This window comes from Ambystoma mexicanum, chromosome 6q (assembly GCF_040938575.1).
Source record: "Ambystoma mexicanum isolate Mex_15411 chromosome 6q, UKY_AmexF1_1, whole genome shotgun sequence".
NCBI lineage: Eukaryota > Metazoa > Chordata > Amphibia > Caudata > Ambystomatidae > Ambystoma > Ambystoma mexicanum.
In genome coordinates, this window is record NC_090937.1 from 283,455,499 (window position 1) to 283,480,473 (window position 24,975).

General features: G+C 48.5%; 1 protein-coding gene across 2 annotated transcripts in view; it reads right to left on the bottom strand.

Annotated features, from left to right (window-relative positions):
• The window catches only part of FOCAD (focadhesin), a 2,926,805-nt gene that overhangs the window by 1,095,114 nt on the left and 1,806,716 nt on the right, over positions 1 to 24,975 (bottom strand). For both annotated transcript variants that reach the window (XR_011282193.1, XM_069630760.1), the window contains exon 26: positions 17,431 to 17,547. Coding sequence is in view for 1 of the 2 variants with exons in the window: in XM_069630760.1 (XP_069486861.1) it covers positions 17,431 to 17,547 (117 nt within the window). In the remaining variant the exon portion in view is untranslated. The remainder of the gene's footprint in view (positions 1 to 17,430; positions 17,548 to 24,975) is intronic.

Below are 24,975 nucleotides of genomic sequence, written 5' to 3' on the forward strand. Positions count from 1 at the left end.
CATCTCGGTTTGCAGCTCCTTTGAGCGCTTTTGGGTTAAATGACAGAGAACTAGCAGCCACAACTTTCATGTGGACTTAAAAAGCTTTGCCAGTATTTTTTTAATCTTTGGCTTTAGATTGTGTGTAGATTGTTTTAGGTAACGTCCCTTAGAAGCGATGGACTTTTGACTGTTTTTTTCACTGACGGTTAACTGGGGGATGAAAGACTGGTCTGCTCACATCAAGCTCTTGGAGGTACGAGTCCTTTGGGGGGAAAGGGATGCCTTTCTCATATACCTCAGGAGGATGTTTGTCCACATCCTGATGGACAATATGGTAGCTATGAAACAAGAAAATCCTGGTTTATTACAAAGTTTCAACAGTTCTTTGTGACTCCAACTTGACAACAAAAAATGGCAACAATCCAGTGATTCGACATACAGATTCCTTTGTCTTCATCTTTCAATAATACAATACAAAATGATCTTCACATGAACAAAGAATAGTTCCTAAATTGATTAGTAGCAACATAAATTGCCTTTGTCAGGATGCTTTGCCACAACTTATTTCTGAAGATATGTAACACTTCTGCAGCAGTTTTATATAGTTATTTTCTTCACCAACGAAGGTCTGTCAAAGTAACTTGTTAATACCACTTCACAGCATTTCATAAACTTCTACCTGGTTTACTTCCCTGCAAGACCTACTACTTCAATCACACCTGGTTTACTCACATCCCAGGCCTATTACTTCAAAGGTTCGCAGTTCGGGTATACTCCCCTGACCGAATAGTAATTCACAAACAACAGGTGCCTCGGTGGTTAAGATCAGTTTACAACAGCTATGCAGTATTCATTAATTTGCAAAAGACTTTAAGCAACTCTCCAGAGAAAACAAGATTCACATTGGTGCTCTATAGTAATCGCTAAGCAAAACAAAAGGTGGAAGGTTTTGAATTAATCAACCACAGGCGCAGCTCGGGGCAACACTCCAGACCATCGTTTTTCAGCAATCCAAGCCATTCTCACTCCTGCTGGACCGCTGCCCCCTTATCGGTGCCTCTGCATCCACATTTCTGGTCCTCCTTCTGATTGCGGTAGGTAACGCAGCAGCTGGCATTCTGGTCCTGTCTTCACTCCTGCTGGACCGCTGCCCCCTTATCGGTGTCTCTGCCCGCTTCCACTCCACTACGGGCCCTCATTGACTGCTCCCGGCTTCGCCCTCCAGAGCGGCCTGTTGCATACTCTGCTGCCTGCGCGGGCTCTCCAGTCTGGCGATTCTTCCGGCCCTCCTCTGCAGCTCACAGAATCCACCTGGCTACGACAGGAGCCGCTGCTTCCCGTGCCCAGCTCCTGTCTTGGCCTCTGACTGCAGCTCCATCGGGGGACCTCCTCTGACTCCCTATTCGACCACCCAGGGCGCCCTCATCCAGTGTGGTCTCCTTGGCGGGCTCTCTGAGCCGCGGAGTGTCTTCCCTCAAATACAAGGTTGTCCTTTGGTCCCCCACCCGCCATCTCAGCGCAGGAGCGCTGCAGCCTCTTCGGCAGACATCCTTGGCTCTCTAGGGCGTGCTCTCTGGTCCGCAGTGGGTCTTCCCGCCCTCTTCCAAAGACAGAGACCTCTTCTGGCCTTCTCCTCCATCCTGGTCCCTGGCTGGGACAGCTGCCGTCTTCCCACCCTCCTCCAAGGACAGGGACCTCTTCTGGCCGTCTCCCCATCCTGGTCCCTGGCTGGGACTGCTGCTGGGCCTCCACCTGCTTCCTTGGCACAGAGGCGGTCAGGATCAGGTTCCCCTGCTGCTCCCTGCCTGCCTCCCACCTCTCTGCCCCTGCTGTTGGACCTCCTCCCCCGCAGGTGCCACCAATTCCCTGCCCTTCCTGCCACCTGCAGCACAGTCCCTGCTGCTGCGCCTTCTCCCCATCACTCAGGTTCTCACCTTCTTACCACCCCCTCACAGACCCTGCTGCTGGACCTCCTCCCCCCCTCCTCCTCACTCAGGCTGTGTCTGGTACTCACCTTCTAACCACTGCGGGCCTACTTCCTTCTCCAAATCACGCAGCTGCCACCATATCCCTGCTTTTCCTGCCACCTGCTGCACTCTCCCTGCTACTGCGCCTCCTCCCACCTCCCTTTCACACAGGATCTGCCAGGACCACACCTGCCTCCACCTGACGCACAATTCCCTGCTGTTGGTCCTCTCCCCACTTTCTCTTCATCTCGGGTCCAGCCTGACCCTTACCCAAGGATCCTAGTCGTGCCCTGCTCCGCTCCTACACTGTGACTCTACCACCTGCTGCACAGTCTCTGCTGCTGAACCTCCACCTGCTCCTACATCTGAGCGATTCTCCCTGGAACATTCACTCTGCTCCAGAACTTGACTCGCCTTGCTCCTTATCTGAACCTCCACCTGCGCGATTCTCCCTGGTATATTCGGACTGCTCCAGAACTAGCCACTCCAGGCTCCTTACCTGATACCTGCCAGTGAGCCTCCCCCGCTTCCGACCATGCTTGGATCTTGGATCTGTCAATCTTCTTTGTCTGCTCCTGATCTAGCCCCTCTCTCTCTGCCTACTTCCTACCAATCAGCCCCTACACCGGAGCCTCCTCCCGCTCCCTCTCCTGCATGGAATCAGCTAGGACCCTCTTGCTGCGACTCATCTCCCAACTCCTCGCTAACCACTCCAGATTTTGCCCCTGTCTCTTTCCTACCTCATACCAACCTGACTCTGCTGCGGAAACTCTACCAGCTCCCTCACTGGTGCGGGCTTCCTGGTCCTGCTACTGCCCTTCATCTCCCCCTGCTAGGCTCCTTGCCAACCTCTTGCCGACTAGTCTTAATGTATTAATTCCTTTCCCCCCTCCTGTCGGACTTCTCCCCTTGACCCCCCTCTCTCTCCTTCATTCATCAGTTTTTTCACCCACCTCCCCTCCTACCAATTTTTCCCTTAACCATTCCCCTTTCATCCCCTCTGTTATGCGTCCTGCTCCAACTCTTTCTCTCCATCCGCACCATCCTCTCTCCCCCTCTTTCCCTCCCTCCTCCTCCCCCTTTCTCTCCTACTCTCTCTTTTCCTCCTCCTTATGTCCATTCCCCTCTTCAATCCCCTCCCCCACTCCTCCCGTCCTTCTCCTACCCTCTCTCACCGTCCTAATCTTCTATACCCCCATACTGCATATTCCTCCAATCTCATGAACATTGCTCTCTGGAACGCCAGCTCCATCTGCAATAGGACTGCTGCTGTCTTAGACATGTTCCTTCGTCTCAACCTTCATTTCCTTTGTCTTACTGAAACCTGGATCCCCCTCACAACACTACTGTCCCCGCTTCCCTAACCACCTCCTCCACCTCCTTCTCTCACATATCTCGCGCCACTGGCCACGGCGGAGGGATTGGCCTCCTCTACTACCCTAGATATCTTTCCTCTACCCCCTCGCCATCTCTTCCTTCTTTCCCTTCCTTCGAATTTCTTTACAAATCTTTTTCCTCTCCTCACCCCATCTCCTTTCTTATCATCTATCATCCCCCTGGTCCTCTTTCTTCCTTCTACGATGACCTTGATCACCTCCTATCACTCATTTCTCCTTCCCCCTCTCCTCTCACTGTACTCGGTGACTAACATTCACCTCCCGTCTTCCCCTCTTTCCTCACCCCTTTTCTCAATCCTTGACTCCTATCTCCTTTCCCCTCTTCCCTCCTCTCCCACTCACTCCTCTGGCTCCACTCTTGACCTTATCTTCAACTCTTCCTACCACTCCTGCTCAGTATCTACACTTCCTACCTATCTCTCTGATCATGCGCTTCTTTCCTTCTCCCCATCTCCCCCTCCTCAACCTTCCACTTTGCCCTCTCCTTCCATCTTCTCACGGCGTGACCTTCGCAACTTTGATCCCTCCCTCTTTCTCAAAACTTGTTCTTCCTCTCTCCAAGATTTCTCTTCACTGACGGCCAATGATGCACTTTCCACTCTCTCCTCCTCTATCTCCTCCACTCTTGATCTACTTTATCCCCTCTCCTTCTTCCGCCCAACCCGGAAACCCTCTCAACCATGGCTCTCTCCTCAACTTCTCTCTATACGACGTCACCTCCAACGTCTTGACTCTGGCTTAAATCTCCCACGCTTTCCAACCAAACCTCATACTTCTCCTACCACTCTCTTTACGACTCATGCCTCACCTCGGCTAAACTACTCTAACCTTCTCCACTCCCAAGCCTCTCACCCTCGCTGCATCTTCCATGCTCTCACTCGTCTTCTCTCCCCTCCTTCCCCTGATCCCTCTACCTCTTCCACCCTTTCTCCTTCTGACTTTGCTACCTTCTTCTCTTCCAGGATTCTTGCCCTCTGGCAAAAAATCAATAACTCCTCTTCCTCCACCCCATCCCCTTCTCCCCTCCCCATCCTTTATGTCCAACTTCTCGCCTGTTTCTGCTTCCAAAGTCACCATCCTCCTCTCCAAAGCCCACCCGTCTTCTGCTCCAACTGACCCTCTCACCTCCCTTCTTATCCCTAAGATCTATCCTCTTCTTATTCCTTACCTAACATCCTTCTTCAACTCCTGCCTTTCCTCTGCTACCTTCCCCTCTGCTTTCAAGCATGCCACTCGACACTCTAAGCAATCATCTGTCCTTACTCTTCTTGACCTCTCTGCTGCCTTCGACACTGTTGATCACCCCCTTCTTCTCAACATTCTTTCTTCCGTTGGATTCAAAGGCTCTGTTCTTAACTGGCTATCTTCCTACCTCTCCTCCTGCTCTTTTACTGTCTCCAGGGGAGGCCGGTCCTCTCCCACCCAGCTGCTGAATTACGGTGTACCCCAAGGCTCGGTACTTGGCCCTTTCCTTTTCTCACTCTACACCTCCCTCCTTGCCCCCGTTATCTCCTCGTTCGGCATTTCCCACCATTTCTATGCTGATGATATTCAGCTCTTCCTTTCCTTCTCTTCCTTCTCCCCCGACCTCCACCTAAAACTCTCTTCCTGTCTTTCCGCTATTAAAAACTGGATGTCCTCCCGCTTCCTCTCTCTCAACACTGACAAGACTGAAGTCTTATTCTTCGCCTCCAACTCTATTCCGCTTCCCTCTCCTCCACCTTTCATTCACTTTCCTCCTTCTAATCTCCCTACCTCTGTCCACGCTCGCAACTTAAGAATTCACTTTGTCTCCTCTCTCTCTTTTCCCCACCATATCTCTCTCACCTCTCGCTTCCACCTCTAACATTCGCAAAGTCCGCCCCTCACTCACCTTTCATGCTACTAAACTTCTAATCTCCTCCCTTATCTTCTCTCGCCTCTTCTTCTGCTCCTCCTTACTCTTTGGACTACCTAATTCCCATCTCGCTCCCCTCAAATCTATCTACCATTCTGCCGTCCGTACCCTCTGTCTCTTCTCCTCCCATGACTCAATCTCTGCTTCCCTTTCCTCACATGGATGGCTCCCCTTTCACTCCTAACTTAAATTTGACTTCCTCTGCCTAGTCTTTAAATCTCTCCATGGTCTTGCTCCCCCTTATCTCTCCTCTCTTTCTACACTCCCTCCAGCTTCCTTTGTTCTGCTGACCACTTCCTTCTCACCGTCCCTCCATCCCCCTGAGCACCCTCTCGCTTCTGTTCCTTCAAGCTCATTGCCCCCCTGCACTGGAACTCCTTACCTCTCTCTATCCGCATTATTCCTTACTTCCTCCTCATTCCGCACATCCCTTAAATCTCTCCTTCTCCATTCTCCGCCATGAAACCCCTTCCCTCTCCTGCCCCCCTCCTCCCCACTCTCATCCTTCTCCCCTTCACTCACCTCCCCCTCCTCTCCCCTCACTCTCCCTCTCAGTTCTACTGCTAAGTTTCCCCTCTTCCCTCCAGTTTAATTGCTCTTCTAACTGTTTTGTTGGACTGATTCATTACTGTATGTTGCTTCCACTGTTATTGTTTTATGCATCATGTTGTTTTGATGTCCAGCGCTTTGGTGTAAGGTGCTTTATAAATAAAATAAAATACAAAATACAAATTACAGAAGGGAAAAGACCATTTGCAGTGTGAAATGCCCGCCATTGAGAACCAAGCTGCACCTCACTGATGAAGCCCAACAAGGCCGAAACATGTCTGGGGTTGCTGGCGTTTCCGTGCAGAGGACCTGGCCTAGCAGTTCGGGCTGGGCTGCACCCATTGGTGGCAGTACCTGACTGATTGGCATATGGCGGACCCCTTTTACAACCGCGCAGACGGGCTAAAGAACGGTGGTGTGGAAGGTTGCCCACAGCAGTGCCAGTGGTTCAGATTAATTCAAAACCTTACACCCATCACTTTTGTGGTTATACTTAAGTAATCCTTAGCACTTTCCAAACCTCTCCAAGTTATGCTCCCCTCCTTCTGAACAACCTTTTCCAGAGGGTAGCCTTCTTGCCACTCTGGTTTCCCCACTGCGTCATCAACCAAACGCTGACAAGGATATTGTTTTATTCTGCTTCTTCCTTGGCTTTGGCAATGAGGGTTTATAACAGCTTTTAGTATATGCTTCTTCAAATATGGGCAATAAGCTTTACAACCTTTGTAACTTGCATTAGTCCCCGCCTACCCTTGGCAATATCCGTTTGTTATAAATTGCCTTACTGCTGCTTTCTTTTGGCTTGGGTAATGGTTGTCTGCATTAGGTTCCATTAGTCTTGCCCCATATTGTTGCTGTGTTATCAATAAACTCATATGCTTAAAAACACAGGGCCTCATTACGAGTCCGGCGGTAACCGAGCCGGAAAAACCGGCAGGTTACCGCCGGATTCGTATTACCATTCCGCCTCTGTGATTCCCGGAATTACCGGGGCATTACAACCCCGGTGACCCGGGAATTCCGGAGGTGGAATGGTGTAAATCCCCATTCCCATTGAGTCCAATATGACTCAATGGGAATGGGGACCATGGAAACACTGGCACCATCTCGTGATGGTGCTGGTGTTTCCACGTCCGCCTGCAGGCGGGAGATGTTAAACCCTCCAGGTCAGACCTGGAGGGATGGACACCTCCGCCTGCAGGAGTCGTGATCACCCGGTATGGAAACAACGGTGGCGGCGGGTTTACCGCCATTATTGTTTCCATACCGGGTGAGTTGTAATGAGGCCCATAGTCATTTGGTTTTGAAAAACAATGTTTTCTCCGGTTTCTGATAGTTCGGTATTCAAAATTGCTTTCAGTGTTACTTTCTCTCACACGCAAGCAATCTTGACGTTGCAAATGTCTGTATCAAGCATACAAACAGTCTCAGCTCGCTCTAGGGTCACTATCAGCTGGGGAACTAACCGGGTAAGGCGTGCAGGTCAGATTCCCTCGCTACTCACAGTTATTCTCCTGCTTTTGGTTTGCCGCCGTTAGCGCAATTTATACACAGAGCTTTCTTTACTCCCGAGGATCTCTGGTGCTCGCCAGCCACCGGAGACCTTGTGGAGCTTTTGCTTCCCGCTGCGCAGCCTCTGCAGTTAAAGCTTCTGGAGGCAAAGACCCTCTCAGGACCGGCTGCTGTTCTCTGCTTGACAGTAGTCCTCCACCAGGTTCTGCTGCTAAAATTGCTCTCCCTTCTCATTAATGGCCTGCACCTCAGGGGGCCTTTTAAGCCTCCCAGTCTTCCTCTGGTGTCGGTCATTTACACTAACGAGCTGACCACTTCTACAGTTGTGTTCCTCTTTATCCCTCTTATTCGTCCCAATACTTCGGTAATTATGGGACGTGAAGTCCTTAATGACAAAATTAGTTTTTCTCACTTCTGTTTTAGAATACGCCATTAAAAGGTTGAGGTCTCGGGGAAGGTTTATCAAGGGGTTTTCCATTCCTACTGAGCTGCTCCCCGCCTCAGGTGATCCTCCCACAGAACACCACCCCCAGGGTCGGGTTCAGAAAGCATCTGCCTTTCCCAGGCCACATGAGAAGGGTCCCAGGACAGGTTTTCTTGAGGAATCATCACTGATTCATCACACAGGACTCCAACTCCCACAGTGCACCAGGGAGCATCTAAGAAAACCCAGACCGGATCCAAATAAAGGGGCAAATACAAACATGGCAACCAAGAAGAACTATGGGCCTTCACCACAACCGAACAGCAGCAAGCACCTCAGAAAAGCATAAAAATGACCACGAGAGCAGAAAACTGAATATCTAGACCAAGACCCCCAAAACGCCCCAGTACTCCAGAGAAACAGCAAGGAAACCATTAGGGACTATTGCTGAAAAAATGCTGGAAAAGGGGGAGGGGTTTATAGGTGTTTTTAAAGTCTCTTACATGTGTACAGCTCCTGGGGAAAAGACCAGCACTGATTGGTGAAGTGTGTCAGGTGAGCGCCGCAGACAGTGGAAATGGGCGGTGTGGGGGGCAGAACCACCAGCACCACAGTATGAAAGGAGACAGGAGAAGCAAAGGGGGGTGGTTCGGGTAAGGTTAGATGAGTTGAAGGTGGACGGAGAGACCAGGAGGAGGATTGTGAAAGAAATTAGGATCAGTTGAGTGTAGTATAGGAAAAGCAGTGAGCAAGAGCAAAAGCCTGGGAGATAGGAGTAGGGGACTGGGTTAATACTAGTTGAGAGTGCAAGGGAGCAGGTTTTTGGAGAGAGTAAGGGTAGTAGAGAAGGGTGTAGGGGTGGGGGGTGTGGAGAGACAAGCAGAAAAGAAGTGGGGGTGAGAAGCGTGAATGTAGTGGAAGGGTCAGCAGGGCACCATATCCCAGAGTTTGGGGAAGAAGAGGAGAGAGTAGTAGTGCAAAGAGAGTAGAAGTAGTGCAGATAGAGAAGTAATAGAGCAGAGAGAGGAGAGCAGCAGTAGAAAGGAGAAGGGAGAGTGGTAGGAAAGACAGATATACAATCGGAGGATGCAGGTAGGTGGTAGAAGAAGAGAGAGACAGAGGAGCAAGACAACTGAGAGCCAGAAAAAATAGGAATGAGGGACAGTGGATGGCACTGGATGGAGGAGAGTAGGGGGAGGAGGTGAGCAGTAAGGGAATAAAGTGGGAACAGAGGGTCCGACAGCACATCAATAGAACTAACATCCTTGATAGTGTAGGGCCAGTTTAGGAATTCCCTGAGGGAATTTAGATGAAGTGTTTACCTTTAGGTCCTCACAACTAGCTGAAGGAAGACCCTAGACAGCTGGGGTTACCGATTGGTAGAGATAAATCTGGGTCAGGGACGCAAGGGTCACAAAGGAGGTGTCAGAAAAAGACGAGTGAGAGGGGACGGCCTTAGCGTGCCCCTCCAAAGCCCGCTTCACAAGCCTGGTACATTTCATTAATCCATCGACCTGTCTGGCTACTGAACAGTCAACTTATATTATCGTCAAATCAGTTAATTCCTGTTTTAATAATCCGCGTAATTTCAGTTGTTACCAATTAAAAACCCTCGAACTCTGTTGAAACTCAGCTAATTCTTGCGCCATCTGTGACAAATAATTGTACCCTGTGTAAGCCTACCTCCAATCTGTGGAGTGAAGACATACTGCTCCGCCGCACTTGCTCCTGGCTGTAGAAAGTTTTGGTTTCCCTTTTTGGGTTGGGTGCACTGTCACACCTTAAGGTTAGTTGTTGTAAAGTCCTCACCAGAGGGTTGAACAAAAACACATTAAACTTATTTTGGTGGCGGTTAAATTCAAAGCTTTAAACTCTGATTTGTTATGTTTAGTAGCGCTGAAGGTTACTTTTCTAAGACCATCACATTGGTAAGGCATATACGTGGGATTCAAGGCTCTGTGTCTGCAGTTTCCTTGTGTTTTCTAAATAAAACGTTACACTGAGTGTGCAGCCCTCTTTCCTGCCTACATTTGTTACTGAATTCAATATGACAAGGTCATATGCTGAGGAGCATTTTTATCATCTTGATCCTAAGCAAGCCCTGTGCTTCTAAGCTTTCTGGACCAAGGAGTTTCAAGTGGACAACTACCTATATGTGGAATTTGCTACTGGGCCTCGTAAGTGCAGAGCTGTCTGCCACTGAGCACATCCTCTCTCACTGGAATGTCCTCTGCATTAAGGCAAACTATGGTCTGGCAGGCAAGGGAGCACACATGGGCCATCATACACATGAATGGACAGGCAGCTGCTTCTGCTCTTCAGCAAAGTGTTATGTCCTGGGCATCTGTGTCAAGCTACTACAGAGGCTTTGTTGTACAAATTTGCCAAACACCATTGCCTGGATTACCCCAGCAGTGTGGGACCCCAGTTTTGTTAATTCTGTATTCCAGCGTTTTCTAGTGTAGGTACTGGTTCTTTGCTTACCTCCCTCCGTATGCATATTTGTATTGCTCTAGGAGTCCCATCATATGAGGACTGATAGAAGAACCAGTTACCTACCTTTTGAAATGTTCTGTCTGATGAAATCAATCTTTGTCACACATATTCCTGAACAACCCTTTCATATAATCCTTATTACAGAGTGCCGATAACCCATGGAAGTTCTAGAATTCCTTGGGCTGTGAGACAAATAAATTAGGGAAACTGTGGTCATTGGGCTGTTGTGGCTCTCTCTATGCTCTTCTTGTATCCTGTTGATCACTATCTGCAGTCAGGGTGCCCCCTCGTGGCTATAGAAAAGATTTTATGATACACACATTTCTATCTCATTTGGATTGTTGGTACACATATTTAATTTACAATTTACCCCATTTGTTATTGCTAGACATGATAAATGTTTAAAATTATATATATATATATGTATATATATATATATAGGATACATTACTCACCGTAATCGTATTTCTGATGCTTGTATCTGCTTAGATTCACATGCTGTGCATAGGCCGACATCTAGTGGAAGCTGCGGAGTATTACAGTTTGTTTTTCGAAACTCGAAAATGGGCGTCGACATAGGGCGTGCCAGTAATACTATCCCTAGTGTGACGTCCACTGTACCCAAGATCCCTCACGCGTCTAGGATCCTCAGATTGTATTTTTTTTCTGACATGAGGTAGCATGAGGAGTAGCGTGAGTACAGATAATCCAAGCAGATAGACAGAAGGTAAGACTACAAGCAATCATGGGCCTTCTCTCGGAGGGGAGGAAGGGTGGGTCGCATGTGAATCTAAGCAGATACAAGCATCAGAAATACGATTACGGTGAGTAATGTATCCCTTCTGAGGCTTGTGGAATCTGCTTAGATCACATGCTGTGCATAGATTAGCGAGCAGTACCAGAAGAAGGAGGTGGGATGTGAGAAGGGTCATGAGCAAATAAGTGTCTTAGAACCGCTTGTCTCACTTGTGTATCTGTCTTGGAATGGGTGTCAATGCAGTAATGCTGAGTAAAAGTGTGAATAGAGCTCCAAGTAGCTGCTTTGCAAATGGTGTCAAGGGGAACATTTGCAATGAAAGCCAGAGTGGCCCCAATGCCTCTAGTAGAGTGGGCCCTTGGCGTAAAAGGCAGAGTCTTTTCAGGAAGTGAGTAACACAGCTGGATACAGTTAATAATCCACTTCGAGATGGCACCTTTAGAGACGCGATCCCCCTCTCTGCCTGTAGCTACGGAGACAAACAGTTGATCTGTTTTCCTTAGCGGTCTTGTTTTATTTACATAGTAGAGGACCGCCCTACGCACATCTAGGGTGTGTAGTTTCAACTCAGCCGAGCTTTGCGGGTTCTGGAAGAAAGCCAGAAGCTCGATGGACTGGTTTACATGGAATTTTGATATAAACTTAGGTGAGAACCTAGGGTGTGTGCGTAAAACCAGTTTGTCTTTATGGACAGTAAAGAAGGGATCCTGCACTGACAGAGCCTGAATTTCACTGTCCCTTCTTATAGAAGTAATAGCTACTAAGAAGGCCGTTTTATAAGTCAGGTGTTTGAGACTGCTTTTATGCATGGGTTCGAAAGGGGGGCCCATGAGCTTGGCTAGCACCACATTAAGGTCCCACCCTGGTGGTGGGTTTGAAATAGGAGGGTGAAGTCTCTTTACTCCTTCCATGAAGGCTTTAACTACTGGTACTTTCCACCACGACACCTTGCTATGGGAAGTGGTGTAAGCCGAGAGAGCTGCCAGGTGTACTTTCAGTGAGTTAAAAACCAATCCTGCATCTAGCAGGTGGAGCATGTATGTAACAATAGTGGAAGGAGTGCAATCAACTGGGTTGATTTGTCTACTCTGGCACCAGATAACGAACCTCTTCCACTTGTCAAAGTAACAGTGCCTTGTGTTTGGTTTCCTAGATTCCTTTAGGATGTCCATACACCTCTGTGGTAAATTGAGGTGTCCAAACTCTATGACCTCAGGAGCCATGCTGCCAGGTTCATTGAGTTGGGCTGCTGGTGCACTGTTTGACCTTGGTGCTGGGACAGTAGGTTGTACCAGGCTGGAAGTTTGATGGGCTCGCACACCGCCATCCTGCGTAGGTGTGGGAACCACGGTTGTCTTGCCCACATGGGAGCAACTAGGACGAGCGTCATCGACTCCCTGTTCATCTTGTTCACCACTTTCCTGATGAGAGGAGTTGGTGGAAAAGCGTACGCAAACATCCCTGACCAGTTCATCCACAGGGCGTTCCCCTGGGAGTCTGGTTGGGGGAACCTGGATGCAAATCCTGGGCATTGTCTGTTTTCGCTTGTGGCGAATAAGTCTATAGTGGGGAAACCCCACTGAGAGAAGAGATCTTCTACGACCTCTCTGTGAAGAACCCATTCGTGTTCCTCTGGGAGGGAGTCTCTGCTCAGAGCATCCGCTAGGGAATTGAGCTCCCCTGGAACATGTTGTGATGACAGGAAGATGTTCCGTCTGAGTGCCCATATCCAGATTTTCTGGGCAAGCTTGTACAGATTTGGCGAGCGAGTCCCTCCTTGCTTGTTTAGGTAGAACATGGCTGTAGTGCTGTTCGTCCGGATTTGCACTGACAGGTTTAGAAGGTGGGGCTCGAACGCCTGAAGCGCTCTGAATACTGCCAGAAGCTCTAGCAGGTTGATGTGGTTCTTGGCCACTGAGTGAGACCAGAGACCCTGAGCTGTGTGGTGGAGATGGTGAGCTCCCCACCCCGTTAGACATGCATCTGTAGTGACTACTGCCTGTACTTCGGGATCGTAAAAGGGTTTCCCCTTTGCGAGATTCTCTCTTGTCCACCAGTGAAGGCTTTGTACCAGTGTTGGCGAAACGACCACTAGATCGTCCCACTGACCACTTGCCTGAGACCACTGTTTCGCCAACCTGGGGGACCAGGTAAATGCATGACGCCATCATGCCCAGTAAACGCATTGCTTTGCGTACCGTTATATGTTGACCGGACTGATAATGCGGAATTTGCAGTAGTATGTTCCGAATTCTTTCTTCTGAAGGAAAGGTCAACCCCTCCTGGGTATCCAGGATTGCTCCTAGGAATTGTTTTGAGGTGCTTGGCACCAGGCTTGACTTCTTCTCGTTGATTGAGAAGCCTAATTCGTGGAGGAGGTTGATAATCCTTTGAATGTTTGTCCTGCAAATTCCTGGGGTTTCCCCCGTTATGAGCCAGTCGTCCAGATAAGGGTACACTGGGATTGCCTCCTTGCGTAGGTGTGCAGCCGCCACTGCCAGTACCTTGGTGAATACCCTTGGTGCTGAAGCTATCCCGAAGGGCAGTACCTTGAATTGCTAGTGGCAACTGTCTACCTTGAAGCGCAAGTACTTTCTGTGCGCTGGGAACATGGAAATATGAAAATAAGCATCTTTCATATCCAAGGTTGCCATGTAATCCCCCTTTTTTAGGTGGGGGATTACCTCTTGTAGCGTGGTCATACGAAATTTTTGGGGCTTGACATACTTGTTGGCAGGCCGTAAGTCCAATACTGGGCGCATTGTCAAGTCTTTCTTTGGCACAAGGAAGTAAGTTGAATAAATACCCTTGTTTACCTGGTGTCCGGGGACGAGTTCTATCGCATCCTTTTGTAGAAGAAAGGCGATCTCCTCGAGGAGAAATCTTCTGATGTTCTAAGGAGTGTACTCTTTGTCGTGGAGGATGGTTCCGGGGACGCTGCAGTAGCTCTATACAATATCCCGTGGATACTGTTGACAGCACCCATCTGTCTGATGTGATCCCTTCCCAAGCCTGGGTGAAGTTTGAAATGCGTCCCCCTACTGGGGTTGCGTGAGAAGGGACCCTGAACTGAGCGTCACTGCTTTGGTGGAGCTGCCTCTGTCTTTACCACGACCTCTCCTATTACCTCTGCCGTAACCCTGGGTAGACTGTTGGTTGTTGTTCCACTGTGTACCCTGCCCCTGGGAATAGTTAGATCCTCTCTGGGAATTTTGGCCGCGTGGGCGACGAAAATTACTATTCCCCTTATCTGGTTAGGGGGTTTATTGGTTAACTGGCCAAGGGATTAGAGTGTCTCGTATTCGTCCTTGGCATTTTTCAGTGCGTCTTCGACCGCCTTACCAAACAACAGATCGGCTTCCACCGGTTTGTCTAACGGTGATGCCTGAGTTTCTGCCTTAAAACCAGACTGCCGTAACCACGCATGTCTCTTGATAACAGTACCTTCTGCTATCAGTCTGCCTGCGTTATCCGCGGCGTCGAAGGTTGCTTTCAAAATGCAACCAGACACGGCTCTACCCTCTGCAGAAATCCGAGCTAATTGGCCCTTTAACGGTTCAGGAGCAGAAGCTATGAGAGCCGCGACTTCTTCCCACTGATGGCAGTTGTAGCTGGCCAACAGGGTGGTGGAGTTAGCAATCCTTGCTTGATAGGCGGACGTTGAGGATACCTTCCTGCCGAAACCGTATAGTTTTTTGCTCTCCTTGTCAGGAGGAGCTTCTGACGAAGACAAGGGTGTTCCAGCCCTCTTACGAGTGTTGGTAACAACTAGGGAGTCTGGCTTCAGATGTCCTCTTATATAAAGAGGGTCAGACTGAGCTGCCCTGAAAAGTTTTTCAACCCTGGGATTGACTGCTCTTGGCATTGACTACTCTGGCGAGATTTGGGTTCACCAGGGACGGATCTATTCTCCGCTGAATGGATTTAAGGATAGGGATGGTCTGGGCAACCAGCCTCCTTTCTCCCACTAACTCTTCTGCGAAGTCCCTTTCCTCCTGTACACCGTGGGTGTCAATGTGGAAAGGTTCCGCTGCGCGAGCGAGAACCTCATTGAGGAGGGGCTGGTTATCGACCGGGGAGTCGGTAACCGGGGCTTCGTTCTCTACCGGGGAATCTACTCTGTATGTTTCCGGGTCATCCTCTTCTTCTTCCTGTTCCTCATCATCCCCATAATAGCCCGTCCCGGTTTGCTCTTCTATCATACCAAATTCTTGGTCTCCACAAAAGGAAGCCTCTCCTTGATACCGTGAGTATGGTGTTGCGTAAGGTTGTACCTCGAAGGGATCAGACCTCATCAGGGTTTCAAACCGGGCCTTCTTACTGGGGGGGATAGGATCAGTAGAGCCTGAGGGAGTGGCCCCTTGAGGATCATACGAGAGGAAATGTTCTGGATTTTTATCATAAAAATCAGCCAAAGAAGACATTCTTGACATGACCCTATCTATGTCTTCACTGGACCATTTTTTGGAACTGGGAATGACTCTCTCAGCAAGTCTATAGGATTTATCATGAGTAGCTTTGCTGGTTGTGGACCTATCAGCAGACCTGGGCTTGTCTGTCTGTTTAGGGGGGGTGGAGTGTTTCACAGGTGTGGAAGAATGTACAGGTAGTTTCTTCTGCTGTTTTCCCCCCTCCCTGTGCGTAGAAAAATGTTTTCCCTGTCCCTTAGTGGCTCCGGAGTTTTTCGACGCCTGGCGTCGAGGATCGGGAGAGGTGTCCCTGTCCTTCGAGCGTGGGGCCTCGCTGGCTTTAATTGCGGGCTCTGCCTCCTGGAGCGCGGCCTGGGGGTGGAAGTCGTCTTCGTCTTCCGACGATCGAACTTCTGTTAGCCTAGGGAGCGAGGCACTCTTGGCAAGAGTGGATGATTGCCTGGAGTTATGCGGCGATCTTGATCGAGAGCGCCCAGAGGACACCGAATTGGACCGTTCTGTCTGTGCCTCTTTCCGAGAACTCAACGTCGTCGAGTCTCTGTTGGACTTAGTGTGTTTAGTGTGTGTAGTATGTGAAGCGCTTGCGTCACCGGGGTTCTTCCCCATAGCCGCCCTGCCGGACAACCTTCCGAGGTCGGGGACCTGCGCTCGGCTGTCTTTCAACGCCATAATGCCCTCGCCGTCCGAAAGGATGGCGTCACTGCCATCGCTGAAGGCGCCCTCCGCTGCCATGGCCGCCTGCCTGGCGTGGTGGGCCCAACGCTTCGTCGAACGGTCCTTAAGTGTCTTAGGTTTAAACCTACTACACGCTCTGCAGTTCGCTTCGGGGTGGTCCCTCGGCAAGCAGAGATTGCACGTGGCGTGCCTGTCGACCCAAGGGTATTTGCGGTTGCACTTGGGGCAGAATTGAAAAGGGGTACCCTCCATACGCACCTTGAGGCAGCGGGCAGTTAAGTGTAGGAAATGTATAAGGTGTACCTATATACCAAGAGTGTAGAGTATGTACCACCCCCCACTCTCCCTACTTGCAGGGCCGAGGCCAGCGGCCTACCAGGCCCGGGCCGAGGCCAGCGGCCTTCCGAGGCCCAAATCCGTTGTGCAGCAGCCGACGGTCGATTTCTTCTCCAGCCGGCGTCGAGTGTCAAAGTTCGACGTTGGGGTGGGGAAGGATGTCAATAGATTAATAACTTAAAATTTTAGCAAAAGTATGGCTAAGGCCAGGGGACTCCGCAAGATGCTTCCGACCAGTATGGCGGAAAAAAACAATCTGAGGATCCTAGACGCGTGAGGGATCTTGGGTACAGTGGACGTCACACTAGGGATAGTAATACTGGCACACCCTGTGTCGACGCCCATTTTCGAGTTTCGAAAAACAAACTGTAATACTCCGCAGCTTCCACTAGATGTGGACCTATGCACAGCATGTGATCTAAGCAGATTCCACAAGCCTCAGAAATATATATATATATATATATACATACATACATACATACACACACACACACACACACATATACATATACATATACACACATAAACGGAGACACATCTACATTATAAAGCAAGAAAAAGCAGTTCACTCCCTTTCTTTGCCAAGATGTGTTTTCCCCATAAGAGATTGATTAGAATAAGGGGTCTACTGTGGGGAGGGTATGTGGGGAGTTAGTGAAAGCAGGCTTACAAGGAAAGCTAAAAAAGTGAAGACCTATAAATACAACTTTAGAAAAGTCAAATTATTACATTGTAGCAGGACAATGTACAGTGGCTAAATGAATTGCAATGAGAATTGCCATTTCCTACCAACTCAGCAGAGGTGTATGCTGGATTATAACAAATCAAGCTTCCAAGTACTGCCTTTACCCAGCTTACTGAAAAAAAGGTCAATTAATTTTCATGATCATTAATTGCCTGGATTTTACTCTATTTTACAAGCCCACACATTGGCCTTGTAGGTATTTAATGGGTTTTACAACATTTAAGGAATCAGACTTTACATTTTTGTCATAATTCTGGACTTACATGCTGGAACCATGGGAAGACTCTGCCTTTGGGCCGGTAGTGACAGTCCACAATACTGAGCAGTGTGTCGAGCACCATTGCAAGCCATGCTTGCGTGGGAAGTATATCAGGCTCAATCTACAGTAAAGAAAAACAACAGTCCTATTTACAATCAGAAAAACAGAAGCTTCTATTTCAACTTGTAAAATACAATTTACACTGAGGTTGTCCTTTCACAGACTACGGCTATGTTTAACGATCAATGAAATAAAAATTCTAAAATACATCACACAAGTGGGCAGCGGTACCAAGATGTTCTGATTAGCGGTGGACAATAAAAGAACCAGAAACCAAAATGTAGTCATCACTAAAGGTAGTAATGTTATCAAACAGTAAGAAATACATAAAAACATACTTACTTGTAGAAACAATACGAACACTGCTGCATCCCCTTCTTTAACAATACGTGTTTATCCTGCACCACCCTTTTTTGTGTCTGTATATAGCACATGCACAGATTTAAACTGTGTTGCTTGGAGTCACTTTAACTCAATAAGTATGCCTCGCCTACCTCTATCACATCATTGTATATTGCCAAAGCAGCTCTGATGAAAATGAACACCATATGTTTAGGCTCACTAAAGCCTCTGCATATGGGAAAGTCATAACCATGGACATGTCAAGAGAAAGATGTAAATGAATCTCATTTTGTTGTGGTTGCGTGGGTGGACACTGAACCAAGACAAGGCCAAAAAATGTGATACCTTTGTTTTTTAAAGTATACATTCAGTATAATAAAAATTACAAGTTACTCACCGTAGTGACTAACATACTCCTAGTCTATAGTCCCCTTTCCTCAATACTGTATGGGTGTCCCTCGCTATGGATTGAAACGGAACCTTTTTCACCAGAAAAAACATCTTTGCCTTTTAAATTTAATTGCGCATGGTGGCGCGGACCCGGGATCATGTGCTCTCTTGACTACGCCCATCAGCGCCACAGCTCAGTCCCCTTTGACGTGTCGGCTATATTACATATGCCTAATAACACAACTTTTTAAGGGGGAGGATGGTGGATGTATGGAGGAAAGGGGACTATTGACTAGAGAAGTACCTTAGTCACTAAGGTCAATAAATTATAAGTTACTCACCGTAATTACTCCAACGTCTCATCCCCTTTCCGCCATAGTGTATGGGCAATTACTAATGATTGAAGCCCTGGGGAGGAGAGATGTTGCAACCCCTAAGAAAACAAGGTTTTCGGGACTGCTTGGCTGAAGCTCGCATCTGATCTAGCACAGGCGTCTAAGCAATAATGCTTGCAGAAGGCTTAGGGGTTAGTCTAAGTGCCTGCCCTGCTGACTGTTTGCCATGGCATGTGTCTTTGGAAGGCCACTGCTGTTGCCTTGGCTCTGACCACATGAGTGTGCATGTTGGCTGGTAACTTCACCTGATGCCCTTCGTAGGCCTCCTGGATGAATGTAACCATCCAACTAGCTATCGAGGCTTTTGACAAACAAGGCATCTGACTTGCGGAATCCCCTTGTCCTGTCCAGGTAGAATCTCAGCGCTCTCCTGACTTTGAGACAATATAACAACTTTTCTGCCTCATCTTTCAGATTTGGAAAGAAAGTCGGAAGGACAATTTCTTTTTTGAGGTGAAACGACACCACCACCTTTGGGAGAAATGAGGGGTGTGTCCGGAGCACCACCTTGTCCTGCTGGAAAGCAGTATATGGGTCCGATGTCACCAGGGCCTGAATTTCACAGATCCTGCGAGCCGAGGTAAGGCCCACCAGGAGCGCAGTCTTAATAGTGACCAATATGATATCTACAGATGCCATGGGCTCAAATGGTTTATGCAGCAGGGTGAAGTAAGACAAAAAAGCCTGTAGTTGCCCACAGGTAACCCAGATGCACTCTTGTCGTACTTAGTCCTTCTATACACTACTCCAAAATAATTTAGAGCAGAATTTCATGTAGAATACACAATTTTTAATTACAAGATTTATCCAATATAATAATTACAGTTTGGCACAGCTGTAGGGCTATTAAAATTTCAAGAAACAAAGTTACACAGGTTTCTTAAACCAATCAAAAACAAAACAAAATCAAACATAAGTGTTCAGTATTTTCACTTAAATAGTTCATACAAAACAATTTTTATACAGTCAACACAAAGGGCTATATATATATATATATATATATATTATATATATGGGATACATTACTCACCGTAATCGTATTTCTGATGCTTGTATCTGCTTAGATTCACATGCTGTGCATAGGCCAACATCTAGTGGAAGCTGCGGAGTATTACAGTTTGTTTTTCGAAAATCGAAAATGGGCGTCGACACAGGGCGTGCCAGTAATACTATCCCTAGTGTGACGTCCACTGTACCCAAGATCCCTCACGCGTCTAGGATCCTCAGATTGTATTTTTTTTTCCTGACATGAGGTAGCATGAGGAGTAGTGTGAGTACAGATAATCCAAGCAGATAGACAGAAAGGTAAGACTACAAGCAATCATGCGCCTTCTCTCGGAGGGGAGGAAGGGTGGGTCGCATGTGAATCTAAGCAGATACAAGCATCAGAAATACGATTACAGTGAGTAATGTATCCCTTCTGAGGCTTGTGGAATCTGCTTAGATCACATGCTGTGCATAGATTAGCGAGCAGTACCAGAAGAAGGAGTTGGGATGTGAGAAGGGTCATGAGCAAATAAGTGTCTTAGAACCGCTTGTCCCACTTGTGTATCTGCCTTGGAATGGGTGTCAATGCAGTAATGCTGAGTAAAAGTGTGAATAGAGCTCCAAGTAGCTGCTTTGCAAATGGTGTCAAGGGGTACATTTGCAATGAAAGCCAGAGTGGCCCCAATGCCTCTAGTAGAGTGGGCCCTTGGCGTAAAAGGCAGAGTCTTTTCAGAGAGTGAGTAACACAGCTGGATACAGTTAATAATCCACTTTGAGATGGCACCTTTAGAGACGCTATCCCCATCTCTGCCTGAAGCTACGGAGACAAACAGTTGATCTGTTTTCCTTAGCGGTCTGGTTTTATTTACATAGTAGAGGATCGCCCTACGCACATCTAGGGTGTGTAGTTTCACCTCAGCCGAGCTTTGCGGGTTCTGGAAGAAAGCCGGAAGCTCGATGGACTGGTTTCCATGGAATTTTGATATAAATTTAGGCGAGAACCTAGGGTGTGTGCGTAAAACCAGTTTGTCTTTATGGATAGTAAAGAAGGGATCCTGCACTGACAGAGACTGAATTTCACTGACCCTTCTTATAGAAGTAATAGCTACTAAGAAGGCCGTTTTATAAGTCAGGTGTTTGAGACTGCTTTTATGCATGGTTTCGAAAGGGGGGCCCATGAGCTTGGCTAGCACCACATTAAGGTCCCACCCTGGTGGTGGGTTTGAAATAGGAGGGTGAAGTCTCTTTACTCCTTCCATGAAGGCTTTAACTACTGGTACTTTCCACCACGAAACCTTGCTATGGGAAGTGGTGTAAGCCGAGAGGGCTGCCAGGTGTACTTTCAGTGAGTTAAAAACCAATCCTGCATCTAGCAGGTGGAGCATGTATGTAACAATAGTGGAAGGAGTGCAATCAACTGGGTTGATTTGTCTACTCTGGCACCAGATAACGAACCTCTTCCACTTGTCAAAGTAACAGTGCCTTGTGTTTGGTTTCCTAGATTCCTTTAGGATGTCCATACACCTCTGTGGTAAATTGAGGTGTCCAAACTCTATGACCTCAGGAGCCATGCTGCCAGGTTCATTGAGTTGGGTTGCTGGTGCACTGTTTGACCTTGGTGCTGGGACAGTAGGTTGTACCAGGCTGGAAGTTTGATGGGCTCGCACACCGCCATCCTGCGTAGGTGTGGGAACCACGGTTGTCTTGCCTACATGGGAGCAACTAGGACGAGCGTCATCGACTCCCTGTTCATCTTGTTCACCACTTTCCTGATGAGAGGAGTTGGTGGAAAAGCGTACGCAAACATCCCTGACCAGTTCATCCACAGGGCGTTCCCCTGGGAGTCTGGTTGGGGGAACCTGGATGCAAATCCTGGGCATTGTCTGTTTTCGCTTGTGGCAAATAAGTCTATAGTGGGGAAAACCCACTGAGAGAAGAGATCTTCTACGACCTCTCTGTGAAGAACCCATTCGTGTTCCTCTGGGAGGGAGTCTCTGCTCAGAGCATCCGCTAGGGAATTGAGCTCCCCTGGAACATGTTGTGATGAAAGGAAGATGTTCCTTCTGAGTGCCCATATCCAGATTTTCTGGGCAAGCTTGGACAGATTTGGCGAGCGAGTCCCTCCTTGCTTGTTTAGGTAGAACATGGCTGTAGTGCTGTCCGTCCGGATTTGCACTGACAGGTTTAGAAGGTGGGGCTCGAACGCCTGAAGCGCTCTGAATACTGCCAGAAGCTCTAGCAGGTTGATGTGGTTCTTGGCCACTGAGTGAGACCAGAGACCCTGAGCCGTGAGGTGGAGATGGTGAGCTCCCCACCCCGTCAGACATGCATCTGAGTGACTACTGCCTGTACTTCGGGATCGTAAAAGGGTTTCCCCTGTGCGAGATTTTCTCTTGTCCACCAGTGAAGGCTTTGTACCAGTGTTGGCGAAACGACCACTAGATCGTCCCACTGACCACTTGCCTGAGACCACTGTTTCGCCAACCATTCCTGCATGGGACGCATGCGCAGGCGCGCGTGGGGGACCAGGTAAATGCATGACGCCATCATGCCCAGTAAACGCATTGCTTTGCGTACCGTCATTTGTTGACCGGACTGATAATGCGGAATTTGCAGTAGTATATTCCGAATTCTTTCTTCTGAAGGAAAGGACAAAAGGAGAAATAATCAGGATGAAGAAGATCCTACAAGAAAGCCAGTTGTGCTGTGCATGTATGTTTATTTTACATTGACACAGTCCTTTTTTTTAGTTCATTCGACAATTTATTTTACAGGACTTTCGATAAGCACGAAAGTTTTTTGGCATCAAACGGACAAAAGTGATTGTGAATGGTGGTGACACGGGTAAGTGCCAACCTCTGATGTGTTGAGGTTACAACTCCACATGAAAGTACATTCCCTGTATAGATGTGATAGAGAAAGAACTATCAAGCAGGGAAAGTATGCCCGAGGCTTGAAAATGGCCCCAGGGTTAGTTCACACAAGGTGTACACAACAAATATTTACACAACATACACGAGGGGGAAGATACAGTTGTGTCACGGGGATCGACACAGGTGTGTTTCGGCCAAAACATGGCTTGATTGATGCCGGTCTATATGCTGGCCTTCGTCAGGAAAAGCACTAATGGTGGTGCTGTCCGTTGATTCTGCTGCTCCAGTGGCAGTGGTAAGCTGGAAACTATCCTCACGTGGTTGAAGGATAGTGAGTGCGTGATTGCACTTAGGACTAAGCCTGAGAGTGCTTCAGGCCGACAACTCTCGGATTCCCGCTGACTGTGGAGGGCCACAGTGGGTCCCAAATCGCAGTATGTCCGGCGTACCTCTGTAGGCGGGGTCCTCAGCTCGAAATGAAACTGTGAAGGCTTTGTACCAGTGTTGGCGAAACGACCACTAGATCGTCCCACTGACCACTTGCCTGAGACCACTGTTTCGCCAACCTGGGGGACCAGGTAAATGCATGACGCCATCATGCCCAGTAAACGCATTGCTTTGCGTACCGTTATATGTTGACCGGACTGATAATGCGGAATTTGCAGTAGTATGTTCCGAATTCTTTCTTCTGAAGGAAAGGTCAACCCCTCCTGGGTATCCAGGATTGCTCCTATGAATTGTTTTGAGGTGCTTGGCACCAGGCTTGACTTCTTCTTGTTGATTGAGAAGCCTAACTCGTGGAGGAGGTCGATAGTCCTTTGAATGTTTGTCCTGCAAATTCCTGGGGTTTCCCCCGTTATGAGCCAGTCGTCCAGATAAGGGTACACTGGGATTGCCTCCCTGCGTAGGTGTGCAGCCGCCACCGCCAGTACCTTGGTGAATACCCTTGGTGCTGAAGCTATCCCGAAGGGCAGTACCTTGATTTGCTAGTGGCGACTGTCCACCTTGAAGCGCAAGTACTTTCTGTGTGCTGGGAACATGGAAATATGAAAATAAGCATCTTTCATATCCAAGGTTGCCATGTAATCCCCCTTCTTTAGGAGGGGGATTACCTCTTGTAGCGTGGTCATACAAAATTTTTGGGGCTTGACATACTTGTTGGCAGGCCGTAAGTCCAATACTGGGCGCATTGTCAAGTCTTTCTTTGGCACAAGGAAGTAAGTTGAATAAATACCCTTGTTTACCTGGTGTCCCGGGATGAGTTCTATCGCGTCCTTTTGTAGAAGAATGGCGATCTCCTCGAGGAGAATCTTCTGATGTTCTAAGGAGTGTCGTGGAGGATGGTTCCGGGGACGCTGCAGTAGCTCTATACAATATCCCGTGGATACTGTTGACAGCACCCATCTGTCTGATGTGATCCCTTCCCAAGCCTGTGTGAAGTTTGAAATGCGTCCCCCTACTGGGGTTGCGTGAGAAGGGACCCTGAACTGAGCGTCACTGCTTTGGTGGAGGCGTGCCGCCTCCCTTGCTGGGGCTGCCTCTGCCTTTACCACGACCTCTCCTATTACCTCTGCCGTAACCCTGGGTAGCCTGTTGGTTGTTGTTCCACTTTGTACCCTGCCCCTGGCAATAGTTAGATCCTCTCTGGGAATTTTGGCCGCGGGGGCGACGAAAATCACTATTCCCTCTCTGGTTAGGGGGTTTATTGGTTAACTGGCCAAGGGATTTGAATGTCTCGTATTCGTCCTTGGCATTTTTTAGTGCGTCTTCGACCGCCTTACCAAACAACAGATCGGCTTCCACCGGTTTGTCTAACAATGATGCCTGAGTTTCTGCCTTAAAACCAGACTGCCGTAACCACGCATGTCTCTTGATAACAGTACCTTCTGCTATCAATCTGCCTGCGTTGTCCGCGGCGTCGAAGGTTGCTTTCAAAATGCAACCAGACATGGCTCTACCCTCTGCGGAAAGCCGAGCTAATTGGCTTTTTAACGGTTCAGAAGCAGAGGCTATGAGAGCCGCGACTTCTTCCCACTGATGGCAGTTGTAGCTGGCCAACAGGGTGGTGGAGTTAGCAATCCTTGCTTGATAGGCGGACGTTGAGGCTACCTTCCTGCCGAAACCGTATAGTTTTTTGCTCTCCTTGTCGGGAGGAGCTTCTGACGAAGACAAGGGTGTCCCAGCCCTCTTACGAGTGTTGGTGACAACTAGGGAGTCTGGCTTCAGATATCCTCTTCTATAGAGAGGGTCAGACTGTGCTGCCCTGAAAAGTTTTTCAACCCTGGGATAGACTGCTCTGGTGAGGTTTGGGTTCACCAGGGACGGATCTATTCTCCGCTGAATGGATTTAAGGATAGGGATGGTCTGGGCAACAGGCCTCCTCTCTCCCACTAACTCTTCTGCGAAGTACCTTTCCTCCTGTACACCGTGGGTGTCAATGTGGAAATGTTCTGCTGCGCGAGCGAGAACCTCATTTAGGAGGGGTTGGTTATCGACCGGGGA